Source organism: Grampus griseus (genome assembly GCF_964374135.1).
Source record: "Grampus griseus genome assembly, chromosome: 19".
Taxonomy (NCBI): Eukaryota; Metazoa; Chordata; class Mammalia; order Artiodactyla; family Delphinidae; genus Grampus; species Grampus griseus.
In genome coordinates this window covers 29948154-29965467 of record NC_139013.1, presented here as the reverse complement: position 1 = coordinate 29965467, position 17314 = coordinate 29948154, and the positions used below count along the sequence as shown (strand labels likewise).

The window sequence follows — 17314 nt, the reverse complement described above, 5'->3', positions numbered from 1 at the left end:
TAGGGGCCGTTTGGTGGGTTGGGCCGGAGGGGTGGCTTAGGTGGTCCGCCCACTCCCAGGGTGGTGCTGTGTGCAGAGATCATGCGCAGTACCCTGATTTTACTCTCGGCACTTCAGAAATGGCGGTCGGTTTGTGGCCCTTTTAAAGCATCCTGCTGTTCACAATTGCCCCGACTGCGCATGCGAGGTTATTTTTCGTCTCTCAGTTTCTTTTTTTTTTTTTATTTTTTGGCCACGCAGTGCGGCATGTGGGATCTTAGTTCCCCGACCAGGGATCGATCCTGTGCCTCCTGCACTGGAAGTGCAGGGTCTTAACCACTGGACAGCCAGGGAAGTCCTTCTTATAGTTTCTTTGTAAATGAAGAGACGTTTGTCCAGGTTCAAGTGCAAGCACTCTGGTAGGGAGTCCCAGGTCCCAGACTATCTCAGTATCTCTTTTAAAAAAGTGGAAATTGGGTGTGAGAGGTGATAAGATCCCTTTGGGAGGGCTTGTGGAGGAACTTCCATTCTTGGCAAGGCAATAGGTGTTCCAACCAAATGCCACATGCTAACCTCTCCCACCTTCACCTTTCAAATATTTTATTGCAGGAGTCCTGGGATAGAGACAGTGTGCACTGTCTCTAGATGAGCCTTGCCCCTGTGAAGCCCAATACAACCATGAGAAAGGTACTTGCACTACAAGCAGGAAAAGTGAAGCTTCCCCATGGGGGTCGCCATGTGGCTGCCCCGTCTGAAATGCCATTAGCAATCCTTTCTCCTGCTTCTTTAACCCTTGACCAATTGTCTAATGCTGTCCTTTGTTCCTCTGTTTCCTAGGGACTAAGTGTCTTGATTTGCTGAGTGAGGACACAGACTTATTAGCAAAGGACATGAACTGTTCTGTGTCCGGCTTCTGCGGCTGCCGGCCACATCACTTCAATCTCTGCCTCTGTGGTCACGTTGTCTCCTCCTCTTCTATTCTCTGTGGACTTCTAAGGATGCTCATCGCTGGATTTAGGGCCTATCTGGATAATCCAGGATGATCTCACCTTAAGATCCTTAATTTAATTACATCTGCCAAGTCCCCTTTTCCAAATAAGGTGATAGTCGCAGATCCCAGGATTTGACATGGATAGCTCTTGAGGGGCCGTTTTTCAGCCTACCACAAGTACAAGGGACTCAGAAACCCAACAGAAGGAACAGATGAAAGGAGATCCGCTTCCCTTTGAATCTGAGATGCAGCCACCTGGCACCGCTACCCTTCCTCCGTCCCCAAACTCCCACTAGTCACCCCAGACCTGCCCTCTAGGCCTCCCAGAGCAGGCCTCTCCCGAAGCCAGTTTGCGAGGGCCCTTCCGGCGGTGTTCTCTCCCCATGAGACACACAGGGAACGGAGTGCTAAAGCAGCATGGTGGCTCAGCAGCCCACTTGGATGAGGAATCCTAGAATAAGGGATAAGGCGGGTGGAAGGGATAAGAGGCAGGGAAGGGCTGGGGAATAACAAAGCCTTTTTCTCTCCCTCCGCTTTCAGAGGCGGGAAGTGTGCACTGTCTGCAGGTAGGCATTTGCGGCGGTACACACTGGCAGGCAGGCGGGCGGGGCAGTGTCCCCCCCTGCACACGGTGAGAAGTGCGTGGCTGCGCGCACCCGGCTGTGCGCGAGGCAGCGGGGGTGGGGGGCAGCGCCCGAACGTGCACACGGCGGGGGAGGGGGGAACGGCTGCCGCAGTGCGCGCTTCCGCCCAAGCTGGTGCTCCCGGGCGAAGAGGAGGCGCGCGCGCCTGGAGCGCTGTGCCTACGCGCCCCCGCCTGGGGCTATAAAAGCCTAGCCACCTGCTGCCGCTAGTGCGTCCAATTGCCCGAGAAGCCAACTCAACCTCCTCCGGCGGCAGCTCCTCTTGACATGGATCCTGAGACCTGCCCCTGCCCTACTGGTGAGCCCCCGCCCCCATCCTGCGGCACAGCGCGCCCCTTTACTTGCAAAGAACCCCGTGCCCTACGCCTTTGCTCAAGGACATTTGGGGAAAGGGAGTCACTTCCCCCAAGGGGCCTGGCCCCACCCCAAGTTTTGCCACTTTAACCCTTCCTGTGGTACCTCCCTCTCTAGGCGGCTCCTGCACCTGCGCTGACTCCTGCAAGTGTGAGGGATGCAAATGCACCTCCTGCAAGAAGAGTGAGTGTGGGGACCCCTCTGCCCTTCCCCTCCCTGCTATGCTCCCCAGGGCACAAGGCCTGTCCACGCAATACAGAGCGACCCCTAGGCCCCCTGTTACATTGCTTTGACGTAACAGAACCACGCGGGAGGCCTTAAGACTCAGTTGCAGGGGCCCCTCCCTCAGTGATTGTTACCTTAGGCCCTACGGTGGCAAGATGTTTTTGTAAATTCCCGGAAGATTCTAATGGGCAGTTGGGATTGAGAACTGCTGTCCTGGTCCAATTCCTCCCCTCAAAACCTCCAGTGCCTGGGTAGCCATTAGTGAGGCTGGGGGTTAGCTCTGGAGTTGGGGTCCCTTGGGCTCTCTCAGGCCTTTGTGGATCCCCTCGATTTTACCTCCCCTGAATCTCCCCAAAGCAGTTGAACACGCAGGGGGAGAAGGAGGTGGGGGGAAGGCGCCCTTCTTCTTTGCGTGTTAGACTAGGTGTGGAGCACCCCCACCCCAACCCCTGGCCATGAATCTCCTGGACTCCCTACACCTGTACCATCTCTGCTCCTGCAGCTTTATCCTTCAAGGCCATTTACCCTGGATGTTTTCTCCTCCAGGCTTACAACTCCCCAGCGTGGGCCTAATACCCCCATCCCGGGGAGTCCTGTGCTCACAGAAGGGGCTGTGGGCTAGTTACTAGGTACCCCTCTCCCAGGGTAGCCCAGAGCATAGCTGACACAACAGAGATGCTGAGTCAACCCAGGTGTGAGACTAGGAAGGGGGCAGTGACCTCTGGCATCCCTCCTTTTCCCCCCTCCCTCTTGATGGGGACAGATGGGGGAGGCAAGGCCATCAGACTGGGTGCCCCTATTTTATCTGCAGGCTGCTGCTCCTGCTGCCCCGCAGAGTGTGAGAAATGCGCCAAGGATTGTGTGTGTAAAGGCGGAGAGGGCGCCGAAGCTGAGGAGAAGTGCAGCTGCTGCCAGTGAGGACGTGCCCCGTGCGAAACGTGTGTAAATAGTGCTGGGTGGCCCAGCGCCACCTGTCCCCGTGGTGAGGCTCGGCAGCGTGTCCCCTTCCCCTGCTAGCCACTGGCAAGTGACAATAAATCCTATGAATGACATAAAGCAAGGACTGGTCTCTTCTTAAAGGGGCAGGACATGGAGGGTAGAAGGAGCCTCATCTGAGGGGACAGCTCAGTTGAAATATAAAATCCTGAGATTGGCCACTGGTCTTTCTGGGACTCGGATGGAACTTCGGGGGCTGAGGACATCCTCCCGCACCTTCATATGCCACTTGACCCTCTTGCCAAGTCAAGCTTAACTCTGGGGAAAGAGGGGAGACCAGACCCATATGGGTCTGTCTCTTTCTCCTGCCTCTCAGCCTCACTCTCTGCATCTGTACAATGGGGTTGGGGGAAGTTAAAACCAGCCCCCAGCCCCAAAGGCCTGCAGTTTCTGAAATTTTCTAGCTGCTCCTGCAAAGCTGCCTGTTTTCAGGGTCATTAGAGGAGAGGCCAGGAGGCCTGGGGCCTGTCTTGGGAAACCGTTCAGCTGCGTTTCCAAGGTCATTGCCCTGAGCAGCCTGTCTCCCCGAACAGATCGTTCAGCTCCTTTTCAAACCTTCTCATTTGGTGGTTTGTGTCCAGCTCCTTCCCTCTTCAAGGGGAAGTAGGGTAATGAGTGCTTCAATCCACAGTAGTTGTGGTACAGTCCTTGATAAAAGGGAACACGCAGATTCTACCTGGGTTGAATGGAAAAGAAAAATAGAATTCTGGCAGAGAAAAGTTTCCCAGTTAAGAGAACACAGTGCTGCAAACATGTCAGTTTTCCTCCAAGTTGCTTTATCAGGACAGTCCATTCAAAAGCCCACCAGGATTTTGTTTTTTAACCCAACAGGCTGAGTTTCAAAAAACAGTGCCAGAAAAGCCAAGCCAGTGTTGGAAAGGAACAACAAAAAAGGCTTGTTCTAACCGCATACCAGTTCTTGTTCTAAAGCTCTAGGAAGTGGTGTCGGCCGGCTCAGGAATAGATCAGTTGCACAGAGAGGACAGTTCAAAAATAGACCCCAGTGCAGCTGCAAGTAAGAGACATGAAATCATCAGCGAAAGGATACACTAGTTAGTGAAAAGTGCTGAAACAATGGGCTACCCCTTTGCATATCAGATAAAAAATAATTTCCAATTGACTTAAACACCCAGGAGCAAAATCAAAGCTGTAAGAGAATTTGGAAGAGGAAAATAGGAGAATGCTTATTACTTTGGGGTAGAGATACCTCTTTTAACTAAGACACCAAAAAGATTGATAAATGTGAGATTATCTTGTACAAAGTTCTCTTAAGTACATTATCTTACGTGATCCTTACAACTCTAGAAGAATGGTATGATTAGTAAACCCATTTTACAGATGGGGCAATAGGGCTTAGGGTAATCTGCATGCAGTCTACTGAAAGATAAACTGAGGCATATTAAAATGTTTTAAGAGTTGATTTGAGCAAATATCTATTCAAATCGGGCAGCATCCAATGTAGCGGATAGAAAGGAACTCAGAGGAGCTGCACAGAATGAAAGACTTTTATAGCTAGAAGGGAACAAGGAAGTCATAACAGGCAAAAAAGCAGGTTGGTTATTGCAGTTACTTTCCTTCAAGGGATGGCAGGGGCCTCTCAGGCAGATTACCTAACTAGTGCTGATCAGGTGATTCCTGATTGGTTAAAGATTTCTGGGCAGGCCGAAGTCCCTGGTGACATGGGGCTTAGCATAAGCAACTCCATTTTGAGCCTGCTGTCTTGTGCTTAACAGGCAACAAAGCTAGAATGTGGTAGAGCCAGGATTTGAACCCAGGCTGTCTGACTAAAGTCTAGGCTCTTAAACCTAACCACGCTTGTCTTCTCTGTTTGTTTCTGGCTTGCCTTGTGTTACAAAAAGCATCAAAACAAAGCTAAATTACCTCACACCCATTAGGATAGTGTCTGTCCCTTTGGGCTGCTGTAACAAAATACCAGAGATTGGGCAGCTTATAAACAACAGAAATTTATTTCTCACAGTTTGAGAGACTAGACATCTGAGTTTAGGGTGCCAGCATGGTTGGGTGAAGCCCCTTTTCTGGGTCAGAGACTTCTCATTGCATCCTCACATGGTGGAAAGGACTAGGGGCTCTGTGGGGTTTCTTTTATAAAAGCACTAATCCCATTCATGAGAGCTCTACCCTCATGACCTAAGCACCTCTCAAAGGCCCCAAAGGACACAAATATTCAGACCGTAGCAGATGACCAGTATCAGGAAGACAAAAATAACAAAAAAAAAAGTGTTGGCAAGGATGTGGAGAAATTGGAACTTTTGTGCGCTATTGGAGGAAATGTAAAATGGTGGTTCCTCCAAACATTAAAAGTAGAATTACCTTATGATCCAGCAATTCCACTCCTGGGTATATACCCAAAAGAATTGAAAGCAGGGTCTTGAAGAGAAACTTGGAGGGTATTTTAGCAGTAGTTACTCAAATTTAAAACATACATACCTTCAACCCAGGAAGTTCACTGTCCCATCGTTGGTATCAGCAGAAGCCTCAAAACAAGCTAAATATCCTTCAGGAGTGAAGTATAAAAATGGTCATAATGAACAGCTGATAAAAACACACCTGCAATGGAAAGACCACCGCATCTTACCATTCAGTGGGGGAAAAAACCCAAGGTATATATATAGTATAATGCTAATCACATTAAAAGGGAAATTTATATGTGTGTGTATGTGTGTGTGTATGTGTGTGTGTGTGTGTGTGTGTGTATGGGCAAGGGTGTCTTTGATGAACGTGTGCATGATGGTGGTGACAGAGGTGCTCAGGGCGTCGTGATTTGGAAGGAGATCTTGCAGAGGTAGGCTAGTTCATCACCTCCACAATGTTGATGATCTTCTCACAATAAATATATCTATTCTTTCTATCCCACCATCTAATGCCAGAATCCACCAGCCTCTGTTCCTATTGCCATGGTGACAGGAAACTATCTCCCAAGGCAGTCCCTTCCAGTCGTCACCAGCTCTAATTGCAAGAAAGGCCTTTCCCACCCAGAGCAGAATCTTTATTCCTGGTACTACCCTTGGGACCACAGAGCACAAGTCTATTCTCTTCTTTTCAGCATGGCATAAACATGTAGTCGTGGCATCAGAAAGTCCTGGGTTCAAATCCCCACACTGCCACTTACAGCTGTGTGACCCTGAACAGGCCATGTAGCTCTTCACTGCCTCATCTGTAAAACTGAGATACTAACAGCATCTGCCTTGTAGGGCTGTGCCGAGGTCTAAGTGAAATAAACTCAGAACGTCCTGATGCCTAGTACGTGCTCAATATTACGCCCCATGACTACTACGGCAGATGAGAGATAATTGCAAACATGTTGACTCCTTCCATCAAGACCTGGGGTCGTCATCCTTTCCCCTCGAATCTGGGCAGGCTCTGTGGCTTCTTGACCAATCAAAAGTGGTGAAAGTGACCTGTGCTAGTTTCAGGGCCCAGGGCTTAAGAGACACAACTACCACTCCTGTCTCTTGGGACTCTCACCCTTGGCGCCCTGCGCCAAATGTAATTACCCTGAGGCCACCATGCCGAAGAGGCCACAGGAGGGAGCTCTTGTCTTTAGTTCCAGCTGAGCTCAGCCATCCAGCCACGCCTGCTAGGGTGCCAGACACGTGAGTGAAACTGTCTTAGATCCTCCAGACCAGCCCATCCACCAACTGAATGCCACCAAGTGACCTCAGACAGTGATACATGAAACAAAAGAATCACCCAAATGAGTGCTTCTCAAATTCCTGACCCACAAAACCAGGAGCGACAATAAACTGGTTGTTGTTTAAACTGCAGTTTTGGGTGATTTGTTGCACGGCTACAGGAGCAACCACTGTCCACATATCCGAAGGTAACTGTTTTCTTGCAGATTGAGCCTGCCCACCCCTCTCAGTTGTTGCTCACATGATGGGGTTTTGAGTCTTAGGACTATTGTGATCAACTGTCTTCTGGACTGTTGAAGCCCAATAATGAACACAGCCCTCAGGGTGGTCTGCCCAGCTGTGCCAGTTAAGAATCTATCCAGAATGATTTAAACAAAAAAGGAAATTTTGGACTCACAGTGGCTTCAGGCTTGGCTGGCTCCAGGTGCTCCAATGATATTGTCAGGCTCCATTTCCTTTACAATAAAGTTATTCTCAGGCTCTTTCTCATGGAGACAAAGGCTCTAGAAACTCAGCTTCACACGCTTTCAGGTTGAAGTCTAGATGGAAAGAGTATCTGTCATTCTCCTAGCATTTCCAGGAGGAGTTCCATTGATTCTCTCTGGTTCATGGCTAGGTGACCCACTCAGAGCCAATCACTATGTCCAGGAAGATGGAATTTCCTGGGAGCCCACGAATGGGGCCTACTCCATCCATCCACCTTAGTCCACGTGGATTAGGAGTAGGGAAGAGTGGTTCTACAAAGGAAACCTAAGGCTACTGTCACAGGGTAAGGATGAATGGATGACTCAGCAGCAGAACTAAAAATACCCCCATTAGCAGTTAAAAAGAGACGAAAAGTCACCTCCCTCATTCTGGATGGCATACTTCTATTAATGCAGACTAGGGCCACATCATTGCCTCATACTGATAGCTCACACCACACTGTAGAGGGGTGTTTTTCCTCATCTTATGCTGCTTGGCTTCATTTTCCTCACTTCCTACCACATGAGGACTGCAGGCGTTAGAAAGGCCTCACTCTCCACCTCTGTCCCGCAAGGCTTACATGGGTACAGAGATAAGCAAACCTGGGCCTGGGCTGCCCTTCACCTTTGCCGATTGGTCCTCCCTCTCCTCTCAGAGTCAAAATGACTTAAGGGAGACAGCTTAGACCTGAAAACAAATTTTACTGCCAACACAGATGGCCCAAACCCAGGGCTTGATTCAATACTTTACAGGGCAAAATTAAGCGTTATTGTCTCCTCAGTGAGTTGGACTGTTTCCCCTGAGTGGACAAGGGACCATCTGGTTTATAAGAAACCAGGAATTTTGCATACAGTGTGGGTGCGTATGTAACAACAGCAAAATCTGCCCACCATCCAAAGAGCAGCCCTCCCATGCTCTCGGTCCACGGGGCTGCCAGACACAGCGAGATTTCTGAGACCTTGGCTCTAACATCAGAGCGTGTTTGCATGTGACCCTCAAATTCTAGTACAATCTGATCATTTGACAAATGAGTAAACTGATGCTCAGGGGAGCCCTGGCCCATAACAGCCCCAAGGTCGCTCAGCAAGTGAGTGGCAGAGTGACCATTAGAATTTAGTCCTTCTGACAGTTCAACTCTCCTGCCCTGCTTGGAGTTTCTGAGTGACCACATGACCACACAGATCCCAGAGTGGTGAAAAACAAGTTTTTTACTTTCATTTTGTAATCGGCCCTAATGCCGGGAGGCAGGGCTGGGAAGGGAGGACACATCAGGGGATTTACCCCTATTAATTGATTCGACAAATATTTATTAAGCGCCAACTGTAAACTTGGCCCTGGGAGGAGGGCTGGAAGCACATTTCAGGGGCAGTGAGCGCTCTTGGTGTTTTCAGTGGCAGGTAGCTATGGAGGGACAAAGGTCGCAAAATCACACACTTTCCTATGTATTACAGACATGGGCAGTGCCAGGAAGGAAAGGACAAGCTGTTTACCAGCACATTCCACAGGCATCCTGACCTAGCACAGGGGTCAGGACGGGCTCCCAGGAGAAAGTGACGTCTGAGCTGAGCTGTGAAGGCATTTCCACAGGACTTTACAGTAAATGCTGTGAGGACGGCCTGTCCTCCGCCCACCCCCTCACTAAACTCCCTACTGCAGCAACCAGCATTCCCTAAACCTGCCACCAACCTTCCAGTAACCTGCTCATCTGATGACACACTCTGGACAATCCCAGGATAACGATCTAAGATCCATTTCACAGCAGCCAGACATGTGCCAGCAGGGAAGCAGGCTGTACCTCCCCAGAAAGGAATTTGGACCGCACTTCTACTCTTCTCTGCATCCACTGGGGAAGAAAGTTCTTGTGAGGTTTTCCCTTCCAAATGTTCCATGGGAATGCCAACTTTCCACCCGGCTGCTTCTTCCACGGGCTGGAATGCAACTCCTTCCTCTTCCCCTGCCTGGCGAAGACTTTCTCACCCTCAGGCCCAAGGCAAGGGCCCACCTGACTGGCCCACCTCCTCTCAGGCTGGACTGGGTCTCCCCTCTGTTCCCCCTGCCTCCATCCTAGCCATGACCCTGGTATTACTTTTCCCCACGCACCCATGAGGCTGCCCCAATGACTATGAGTTTCCTGGGTACAAGGCTTATGGCTTCTTGATCTTTATTCTCCCCTGTGGGTGATGTCTACCCTTAGAGTGACTTCAGCATCTGCTGGGCCCACTGATTCTAACCAGGCTCTGCCACTCACTAGCTCTGTGACCTCGGGCAAGTTACTTAACTTCTCTGGGCCTCCATACTCTAAAATGGGAATGATGACTAGTCCTTACCTCACAGGGTTGTTAGAGGATTAAATGAGAGCTCGCACATAACACGCTTACACTTTCCCTATCGCATGCTAAAGCACTCGATATACAGCATATGTCATCAATAACCAGCCCACGGGTTTAATATGATGCTACACAATTTTTAAGCCCTGACGGGTGCAAAGAGTTTTTTTTTTTAATCTGTCCTGACTTCCCACCGGTTTTCCCCCGGAGCAGGATCCGCAAGACCCACTCTCTTAACTACTCAGGTTCAAGCACAGGGTACCGGACGCGGTGGGGAGGGTTGGGGTGGGGCGTGCTGGGGTAGGGGGAAGGCGGTGGCGGGAACTGCGCACACAGCGAAGGGCAGGGGTCAGGGTGCTCCGCGCACAGCCCAGCACAGCCCTGCATGCGGGGTCCGCGCTCTGCACCCGGCCCTCCCTCGCCGAGGCGCACCTAGGGCGGCTACTGAGAACTGGTGCCGGGTGGTCCGTGTGCACAGCTCGGGGCGCCGCGCGGGCCGCCAGTGACTCAGCGCGGGGCGTGTGCAGGCGGCGCCCGCCCCGGAGGGCTTTTGCACTCGCCCCGGCTCCTTCCCGCTATAAAGGCAGCCCACAGCGCCCTCCGCTCCAGCACGCCCCCTCGACTTCCTTGCCATACTTCGTGACGCAGTCTCCGGACCCCAGCCTCCGCTTCGTCTCGCCATGGATCCCAACTGCTCCTGCACCGCGGGTAAGGAGATCTGGTTCGGGATTGGGTGTCAATTGTAGAACTAGAGAAGCAATTTCTGACTCGTCACTCACTTTCCGGGCACAAATTGCCCCTTTCGAAAGCGTTTTGGTGTACCCGCCTCTATTCTAAGTTAAACTAGGAGGTTCCGTTTGACGGATAAGGAGATCAGAGTTCGTGGCTTGCCCAGGTTCCCACGAGTTGGTTGTGGAACTGGGACTCAAACTCGGGCTCCTAGCACCCATGCCCGCGTTCGAGTCTCCGGGAACCGTTTTTATGTCGGCCGTTCTCTTTGCAGGCGGATCCTGCGCGTGTCCCGGCTCCTGCAAATGCAAAGACTGCAAATGCACCTCCTGCAAGAAGAGTAAGTGGAATTTTCTCTACATCTACCCCTAACGCGCCCACCCCTCCGCCAGGCCCGCCCCTCACGCCTCCAGCCCTCTACACCACGGAGGGAATTTAAATAGGGCAGTAGGTACCCCTTCCCTAGGGACGGTGGCGCCTCCACTGGAGAGGACGGGAAGCCTCATGAATCCTCTGTTCCAAGCGCTCATCTCTGCCGCCTCCTTCCCTTCCCCAGGCTGCTGCTCCTGCTGCCCTCCGGGCTGCGCCAAGTGTGCCCAGGGCTGCATCTGCAAAGGGACCTCAGACAAGTGCAGCTGCTGTGCCTGATGTCGCGGAGAGCCTGCCCCGGGTGTAAATAGAGCAACCAGGACAAACCTACATTCCTCTTTTTTTTTTTTGTCCTATAAAATACAAGAATGATAATAAAAGTGGTTGGCTTTATTCTGGCTGTTTTCCTTAACTTGACCAGAGCTGGGGTGAGGGACTGGACTAGCAGTACACAGACTTGGTTTCTGGACCAAAATGTTAGCCCTTAACAAACCCAGTGCCTTGTTCAAGCCACATTACCCCACTGGGCTTCATCTTTTGTAAAATGGAAGAGCCTTAGGCCAGATGCTATAAGGACACTGGGCACATACAGGGTCCCCTCTGTTTTCAAGTCAAGGGTTGGTGGCACAGAAACTTCTCAATCCAGAATCCTCATTCTCCATGGTTTCCCTGTTCAACTGCAGTTCCTCGCTGGATTTTAGTCTTCAGTGACTAAAGGGGTGGAAAACTCCCTCACCTGCTTGAATCTAAATGGGGGGTCTAAAAAATCCCTGTGGTGAAGGAACAGATTTCATTTCCCATCCGTTGCAGACCTAAACCTTGGTAAAAAACAGAAACAAAAAAATATATAAAAATGCCACAGAACAATACAAAGCCCATGTTTTCAGATTCCACACACGTAATTTCAGTCAATATATGAAAAACAAACAAAATCAGAGATTTAAAAACGTCGCACACGTGTTCATCGAAGGTGTCCATTGAGCACCGTTGCAATCTGTCCTTCCAAAATCCAGCCCTTGGCTACTTGAAAGCCGCAAAATAACTAGGGCTGTGGAGGGAATTACACAGTCATTTCCCATGAAGAGGGCATGTGCCTGAGAATTGGTTCCAGATGGACTATTTCACGTCTGCCCATGCTGGGTGATGGCAGATTCTGCAGTCTGGAGGGTATGGTGGTGTTTATTAGGCAGGAGTGAGGTGCCCTGTGACTTGTAACTAATGCCAGCAGTTAGTCCCCCTGGCTGTTTGTGGAGGGAATGGCTATTTGATGTAAAATAAAAGAGAAAGACAAGTCAGGTGGCCCAAGAGTCAAGACCATGCTTGCCCACAGGTGCCCTGTGTGAAGAGGGGGTTTCAGAAACCAGCCTGTGCTGAGTGCATGGGCGTCTCAGTTCACAGCCTGTTTTGCCACAGGTGGTATGGCCTGGGCATGTTACTCAACATCTGAGTCTCTATTTTCCCAATTGTGAAAAAGAGATGATATCTCTATGTGGGGATTAAATGATAGTGTCCTGGCTTAATAAACAGTGGCCGTTATGATCATTATGTCCACACTGACATTCATGAAGAGAGAATCCTTTTAGCTCCCAACAAGCTCTTGGGGAAAAGCTCACTGGTTTAGAAGCATTATTCTGGGTTGGAGGTTAAGGATGGGATTGGAAATTTGCTGATCTGGTGCCAAAGGGAGTATGGATGACCTACAAAGAGACCCCCAGGACAAGATGCTGCCACAGCATTTGGACAGACTCAGAAGTCATTCCCATGCTTCATGTCGTTTGATCTGCACAGGAACCAGTGAGAGAGTGAATGTGCAGGGGCTGGAGTGATGGTGCCAGTTCCAGAGACGTTAAGCAACCTGCCCATGGTCACACAGCTCAGAGGGCAGAGGTCTGAACCCACACTACAGCTGACCTCACGCCCTGGCCACAGCTGGCAGATAATGATGTCACTGAATGCTAAATCCTGCCTCTCACTATTCAGAGTTAGAAGGACCTCTCGAAATGGACAGATTGTGCTCCTGGCTTGACACATGGAAAACTGAATTCCAGAGAGGTCACAGAACTATACAGACTGCCTGCTCAGTGCTCTTCCCATTGCTGCCCCTGTGCCAGCTTTCAACATCCTCATCTGTCATATGAAGTCCTGGTGTAAGATCGTGGGTGAGGGCATGATGCTGCAGTCCGTCTGCATGAGTGCCAATCTCACCTGCATCACTTACAGCCACAGGACATAATCTCTTTGTGGCTCAGTCTCCTCCACTTTTTGTTTTGTTTTGTTTTTGTTTTTGTTTTTTTTTTGCGGTACGCGGGCCTCTCGCTGCTGCGGCCTCTCTCGCCGCGGAGCACAGGCTCCGGATGCGCAGGCTCAGCGGCCATGGCTCACGGGCCCAGCCGTTCCGCAGCATGTGGGATCCTCCCGGACCGGGGCACGAACCCGTGTCCCCTGCATCGGCAGGCAGACTCCCAACCACTGCGCCACCAGGGAAGCCCGGTCTCCCCCACTTTTAAAGGGGCAAAATAAAAGCATATGATTCAGAAGATTAAAGAACTAGTTCATGTAAAGAATTTAGTATGGTGCTTGGCACGTGGTGAGTGGCTACAATGTTAGCCATTTATTATTATTGTTAACATAGGGCGTATTTATTTACCTCTAGACACAGAAGCAGTGGTGGTGTGCCTAGCTGTGTGTCCTATGTTGTCCTCATCAACTGAACAGCACTGGGGATTTATAACCCTGAGCAAAACAGTCTGTGCCCTTTGCTACCACTTGCACCAGTATTTTACTTAACATTTTTCCTTTAATGACTTATATGTTTTAAAATATATTTGTATTAGCATTCTCCAGAGAAACAGAACCAGCAGGATGTAGGTAGGTAGGTAGATAGAGAGATAGATAAAGAGAGTGAGAGATTTATTTTAAGAAATTGGCTCATGCAACTGTGGAAGCTGGCACAACTGAAGTTTATAGGGCTAGCCAGCAGCCTGGAAATTCCAGTAGGAGTTGATGTTGGTTGCAATCTTGAGTCTAAAGGCCGTCTGGAGGCCCAATTCCCTCCTCTTCAAGAGACCTCAGTTTTTCTCTAAGGCCTTCACTGACTGGATGAGGCCTTCCACATTATGAAGGGTAATCTGCTTTTCTCAAAGTCTACTGATTTAAATGTTAATCACATCTGAAAAATATCTTCACAGCAACATCAGGCTAGCGTGTGACCAAGGATTGGGTATGACAGCTAAAACACGTGGGTACATAAAACTAACCGTTATAGACCACCACTTATCAAACTAGCACCCACACAACTTCGTAAACCGCGCTTAATCTCCCAACAAAGACAATAACAAGGTCATACTTCTGCCTAACGTGACACAACTATCCTACCTACAACTGAAAATGTATAACACCATCCCCAGAGGAGGATGCAAAGTCCTTGGGTGATGGTCACTTTTGTACTTGATATCACGTAACAAATACTGTGATGTTAACAACACGTAAACACTACAATGTAAAGTCAATATCTTCTATGTTATATGAGAAGGGGATAAAAGAGGGAAGAAAACAAAGATATTTGCCATATATATATAAACATATTTATAACAAAATAATGAAGAAGTACTCCTAACAATTACAGTTGTCATTTCTGTTTCTGGAACTGGTCATGTGGTTATAGCTGACATTTATAAACATCTTCTTACACTACCTATTCTGTATCCCCTTTGCTCCCTGCAAGCATCTCAGTTGGTCATGGTTCTTTACGATGCTGGGGTGACCCAAACCTTCATTTTTGAAGGGTCTGAGCCTTTATCAGTCCTGCCTTGATTGGGTTGTTATAGTAGTTTTTCACTGACTTTAATCACAGAGCAGGGTAGTACTAAGAGATGCCCTAAGGGATCTTCTCTATTCCATAGGCTTTTTTACAGCCATTGCAGAGTCTTAACCAATAAGCCTAGAGTAGTTGCTACTTCTTGCAACTAGCTCCGAGCAGCATAATATCATCAGTGTACTGGACCAGTATGATGTCTTGCAGAAGGAAAAGGCAATCTAGGTCCTTGAAAACAAAATCATGATATGGGCCTGGAGAGTTGATAAGCTTGAGGCTTCTCTCTGTTTAAAAGATTTCAAGCAGTACACTGATGTTGAAGATACATCAAAGGAAAACTTTGGGCCAAAGGAAAACTTTATCTTTGACCTTCTTCCCTTGGGAAGCTGACTGGATTCAGACCCGGTGGCACTACTTCCCAGCTCTGTGACCCTGCGCAAGTTATTTAACATCCTTGTGACTTACCTTTCCCACCAGCCAAATGGGCTCATAAATAACAGTATTCCTCTTTTTGAGTCTTTGTGAGGGTTGAAAGATAAACAATTAACCAGGTGGGACACACACACAATGCTGTCTAATGGTCAGTAATATTGAAAGGGAAACAATTATTTTTCTTGATATGCAGATGCCAGATCTGCCTATCACCTAAAATGACCCCTCCCCTGGGGGCATCCCACTTTCTGAACAACTTCCCTGGAGTGAGGTGGGCTGGCTAGGCTGTGGAGAGTCTCTGGAGAGTTTTGTGCAAAGGATCCAGACATATGTGCCCATACATCCTTTCAAACTTAGAGAGTGGAGGAAAGATGGAGCAGACAGAGGCCAGCGTCCGCCTTGAAACTGAGACAGAAAAATAGGGCCTAAGTCCCTCTGGGCACAGGGAAAGGAAAAGTACTGGGAGGCAAACGTCACATCCGCAGCTGGGACGCTGCACACAACTCCCTCGGCTCTTTCCACCGCCTGTGAGCTCATGCCGGGGGGCCGGGAGGGAGAGGGGGAGGAGGGCCGGGCGCGGCGCACACGGGTTCCGGAAAAGACGAACTTGAGCACCAAGGCAATGGGGCCTGGGGTGGCAAAGAGAGGGGGGACTGGGTTCCTGGAAGATCCCGGAACAAAGGTGACTGCCTACCTTGGGAAATTTGGGAAGGGGCGGGCAGGGAAGCTGGGAAACCGAGAACCGCCCAGCACACCGTCCCTCCGCGAGTTCTAGCGCCAAAGGGGCGGCCGCAGCGCTGCACACCGACCCAATCTTTGCTCACGGAACTCTGCGCTCGGCCCGCCAGGCTGCGCACAGCCGGAACGGGGGCTGCCGGCTGCACAGGCGCAGATCCGCGCGCCGCGTGCAAGGCGGGGCGGGGCCTCTGCGCCCGGGCCGCCTCCTCTGGGCATAAACTGAACCCGCCGGCTGCTAGGTTCCAACACGCTCCCAACCGGCCCAAGACCCTCTTCTTCGCCACTTGCTTTGGACCCCCGGCCTCACCTCGCCTCCAAATGGACCCCAACTGCTCCTGCCCCACTGGTGAGGAACCCCTGGCTCTGGAACTTAGGATGCCCCTTCCCCAATACCAAGAAGCATCCCTGGGTTTGGAGGAGGGAGGAACATTTTGAGCTTGAGCTGAAGTAGGCGTCTGTAGTTAACCCGGCACGTGCTTTCTCCCTGGACAAGCGCCTTCATCCCCCATTAGAGTGTTTCCATCCAACTGGGGCTTCCATTTCAGAGGCGAGAGGCCTGAGGCTCAGGGCTGTTCTGCGCCACATCATGCAGGTGTCAGGGGGCTTCTGGGTCGGCCGCAGTGCTCTGTCCAGGCCTCTGCATTCCCTGTGCCGGGTGCGAGGGGACATTGCCTGTTATGGGCTCAGACAAAAGGTCCTGGCCACCAGACCCAGGCATCCTGAATGGGCTCTGGAGCCTGGGACCATACCTGTGGGGTAAATACAGGACAGTACACAGCCCTTTGCATAGAAGGGCAGAGAAGGAGGGGTGAGACTTCTGTCTGTTCTATGCTGGACAGGAGTCCCTAGCACTGGGCCCTGCACCCAGGAAGAGGTTGCAGGGAGGGATTACTGACCATCTGCTGTACCTCCTGCATCCCCCTCCCTGCTCACTGCTGGCTTTTCCCTTCCCGGCAGGCGGCTCCTGCGGCTGCGCTGGCTCCTGCACCTGCAAAGCCTGCAGATGCACCTCCTGCAAGAAGAGTGAGTGTAGGGCTTTCTCTGGGAACCTGGGGGCTGCAGCTACGGTGAGGGAGGGAACCCAGAGCGGGCTCTGAGTGTATGGCTCTGGCGGGGGGGCTGGTCTTCCTTTGCCCTTCGGCACCTGTCACTGCTGCTTCTGACTTTCTGCCTGTCCTGGGCTTAGTTGGGGCAGGGCAGCCACTTCATAGTGGAAGCCAAGCCCCAAGGTCCTCCCAACTGTCTTGGAACAGAGCATGTTTTTCTGTACTCGGGGTCCTTTGGATCTGAGGGCTTGTGGCAGGGCTGCTGGTGGGCAAGGAGGAGCCTGGGAAAGTCATCGCTGACATCTGCTTTCGCCCCTCTCTCCCCAGGCTGCTGCTCCTGCTGCCCCGTGGGCTGCGCCAAGTGTGCCCAGGGCTGCCTCTGCAAAGGGGCCTCGGACAAGTGCAGCTGCTGTGCCTGATGTCACGGAGAGCCTGCCCCGGGTGTAAATGGAGGAACACGGGCCGACCTGCGTTTTTATACCGCTCTGACTTGATTGCTACATTCCCTTTCCTATGAAATATGTAAGTGGTAATAAAAGTTGTTGACACTAT

The 17314-nt window shown here is 50.8% G+C and overlaps 3 protein-coding genes and 1 long non-coding RNA gene across 4 annotated transcripts; 3 read left to right on the top strand and 1 right to left on the bottom strand.

The window, feature by feature from the left end:
* Positions 1-1745: 1745 nt before the first annotated feature.
* Positions 1746-3235, top strand: MT3 (metallothionein 3). The gene is made up of 3 exons (XM_082676427.1): positions 1746-1912; positions 2086-2151; positions 3005-3235. The coding sequence occupies exons 1-3, from the start codon at positions 1882-1884 to the stop codon at positions 3109-3111; spliced, it is 204 nt and encodes a 67-aa protein (XP_082532553.1). The 5' UTR covers positions 1746-1881; the 3' UTR covers positions 3112-3235.
* Positions 3236-3832: 597 nt separating this feature from the next.
* On the bottom strand, positions 3833-7361 carry LOC309836431. The gene is made up of 3 exons (XR_014298148.1): positions 7240-7361; positions 5638-5757; positions 3833-3865 (listed from the first exon to the last, which is right to left on the bottom strand). It is a non-coding gene; the product is annotated as an uncharacterized lncRNA (long non-coding RNA).
* A 2821-nt stretch (positions 7362-10182) lies between these two features.
* Positions 10183-11125, top strand: LOC309836422 (metallothionein-2). Its single transcript, XM_082676428.1, has 3 exons — positions 10183-10342; positions 10638-10703; positions 10920-11125. Exons 1-3 carry the CDS (start codon positions 10315-10317, stop codon positions 11009-11011), a joined length of 186 nt encoding a protein of 61 aa, XP_082532554.1. The 5' UTR covers positions 10183-10314; the 3' UTR covers positions 11012-11125.
* Positions 11126-15545: 4420 nt separating this feature from the next.
* On the top strand, positions 15546-17314 carry LOC309836423 (metallothionein-1E). The gene is made up of 3 exons (XM_082676429.1): positions 15546-16062; positions 16674-16739; positions 17090-17314. Exons 1-3 carry the CDS (start codon positions 16035-16037, stop codon positions 17179-17181), a joined length of 186 nt encoding a protein of 61 aa, XP_082532555.1. The 5' UTR covers positions 15546-16034; the 3' UTR covers positions 17182-17314.

Bases quoted from the DNA above. Each gene is read 5' to 3' on its own strand.
- LOC309836423 (XM_082676429.1), top strand. From the start codon at position 16,035: ATGGACCCCAACTGCTCCTGCCCCACTG. The intron at 16,063-16,673 runs GTGAGGAACCCC...CCTTCCCGGCAG, and splicing joins CAACTGCTCCTGCCCCACTG to GCGGCTCCTGCGGCTGCGCT. The intron at 16,740-17,089 runs GTGAGTGTAGGG...CTCTCTCCCCAG, and splicing joins ATGCACCTCCTGCAAGAAGA to GCTGCTGCTCCTGCTGCCCC.
- MT3 (XM_082676427.1), top strand. From the start codon at position 1,882: ATGGATCCTGAGACCTGCCCCTGCCCTACTG. The intron at 1,913-2,085 runs GTGAGCCCCCGC...CTCCCTCTCTAG, and splicing joins GACCTGCCCCTGCCCTACTG to GCGGCTCCTGCACCTGCGCT. The intron at 2,152-3,004 runs GTGAGTGTGGGG...TTTTATCTGCAG, and splicing joins ATGCACCTCCTGCAAGAAGA to GCTGCTGCTCCTGCTGCCCC.
- LOC309836422 (XM_082676428.1), top strand. From the start codon at position 10,315: ATGGATCCCAACTGCTCCTGCACCGCGG. The intron at 10,343-10,637 runs GTAAGGAGATCT...TTCTCTTTGCAG, and splicing joins CAACTGCTCCTGCACCGCGG to GCGGATCCTGCGCGTGTCCC. The intron at 10,704-10,919 runs GTAAGTGGAATT...TCCCTTCCCCAG, and splicing joins ATGCACCTCCTGCAAGAAGA to GCTGCTGCTCCTGCTGCCCT.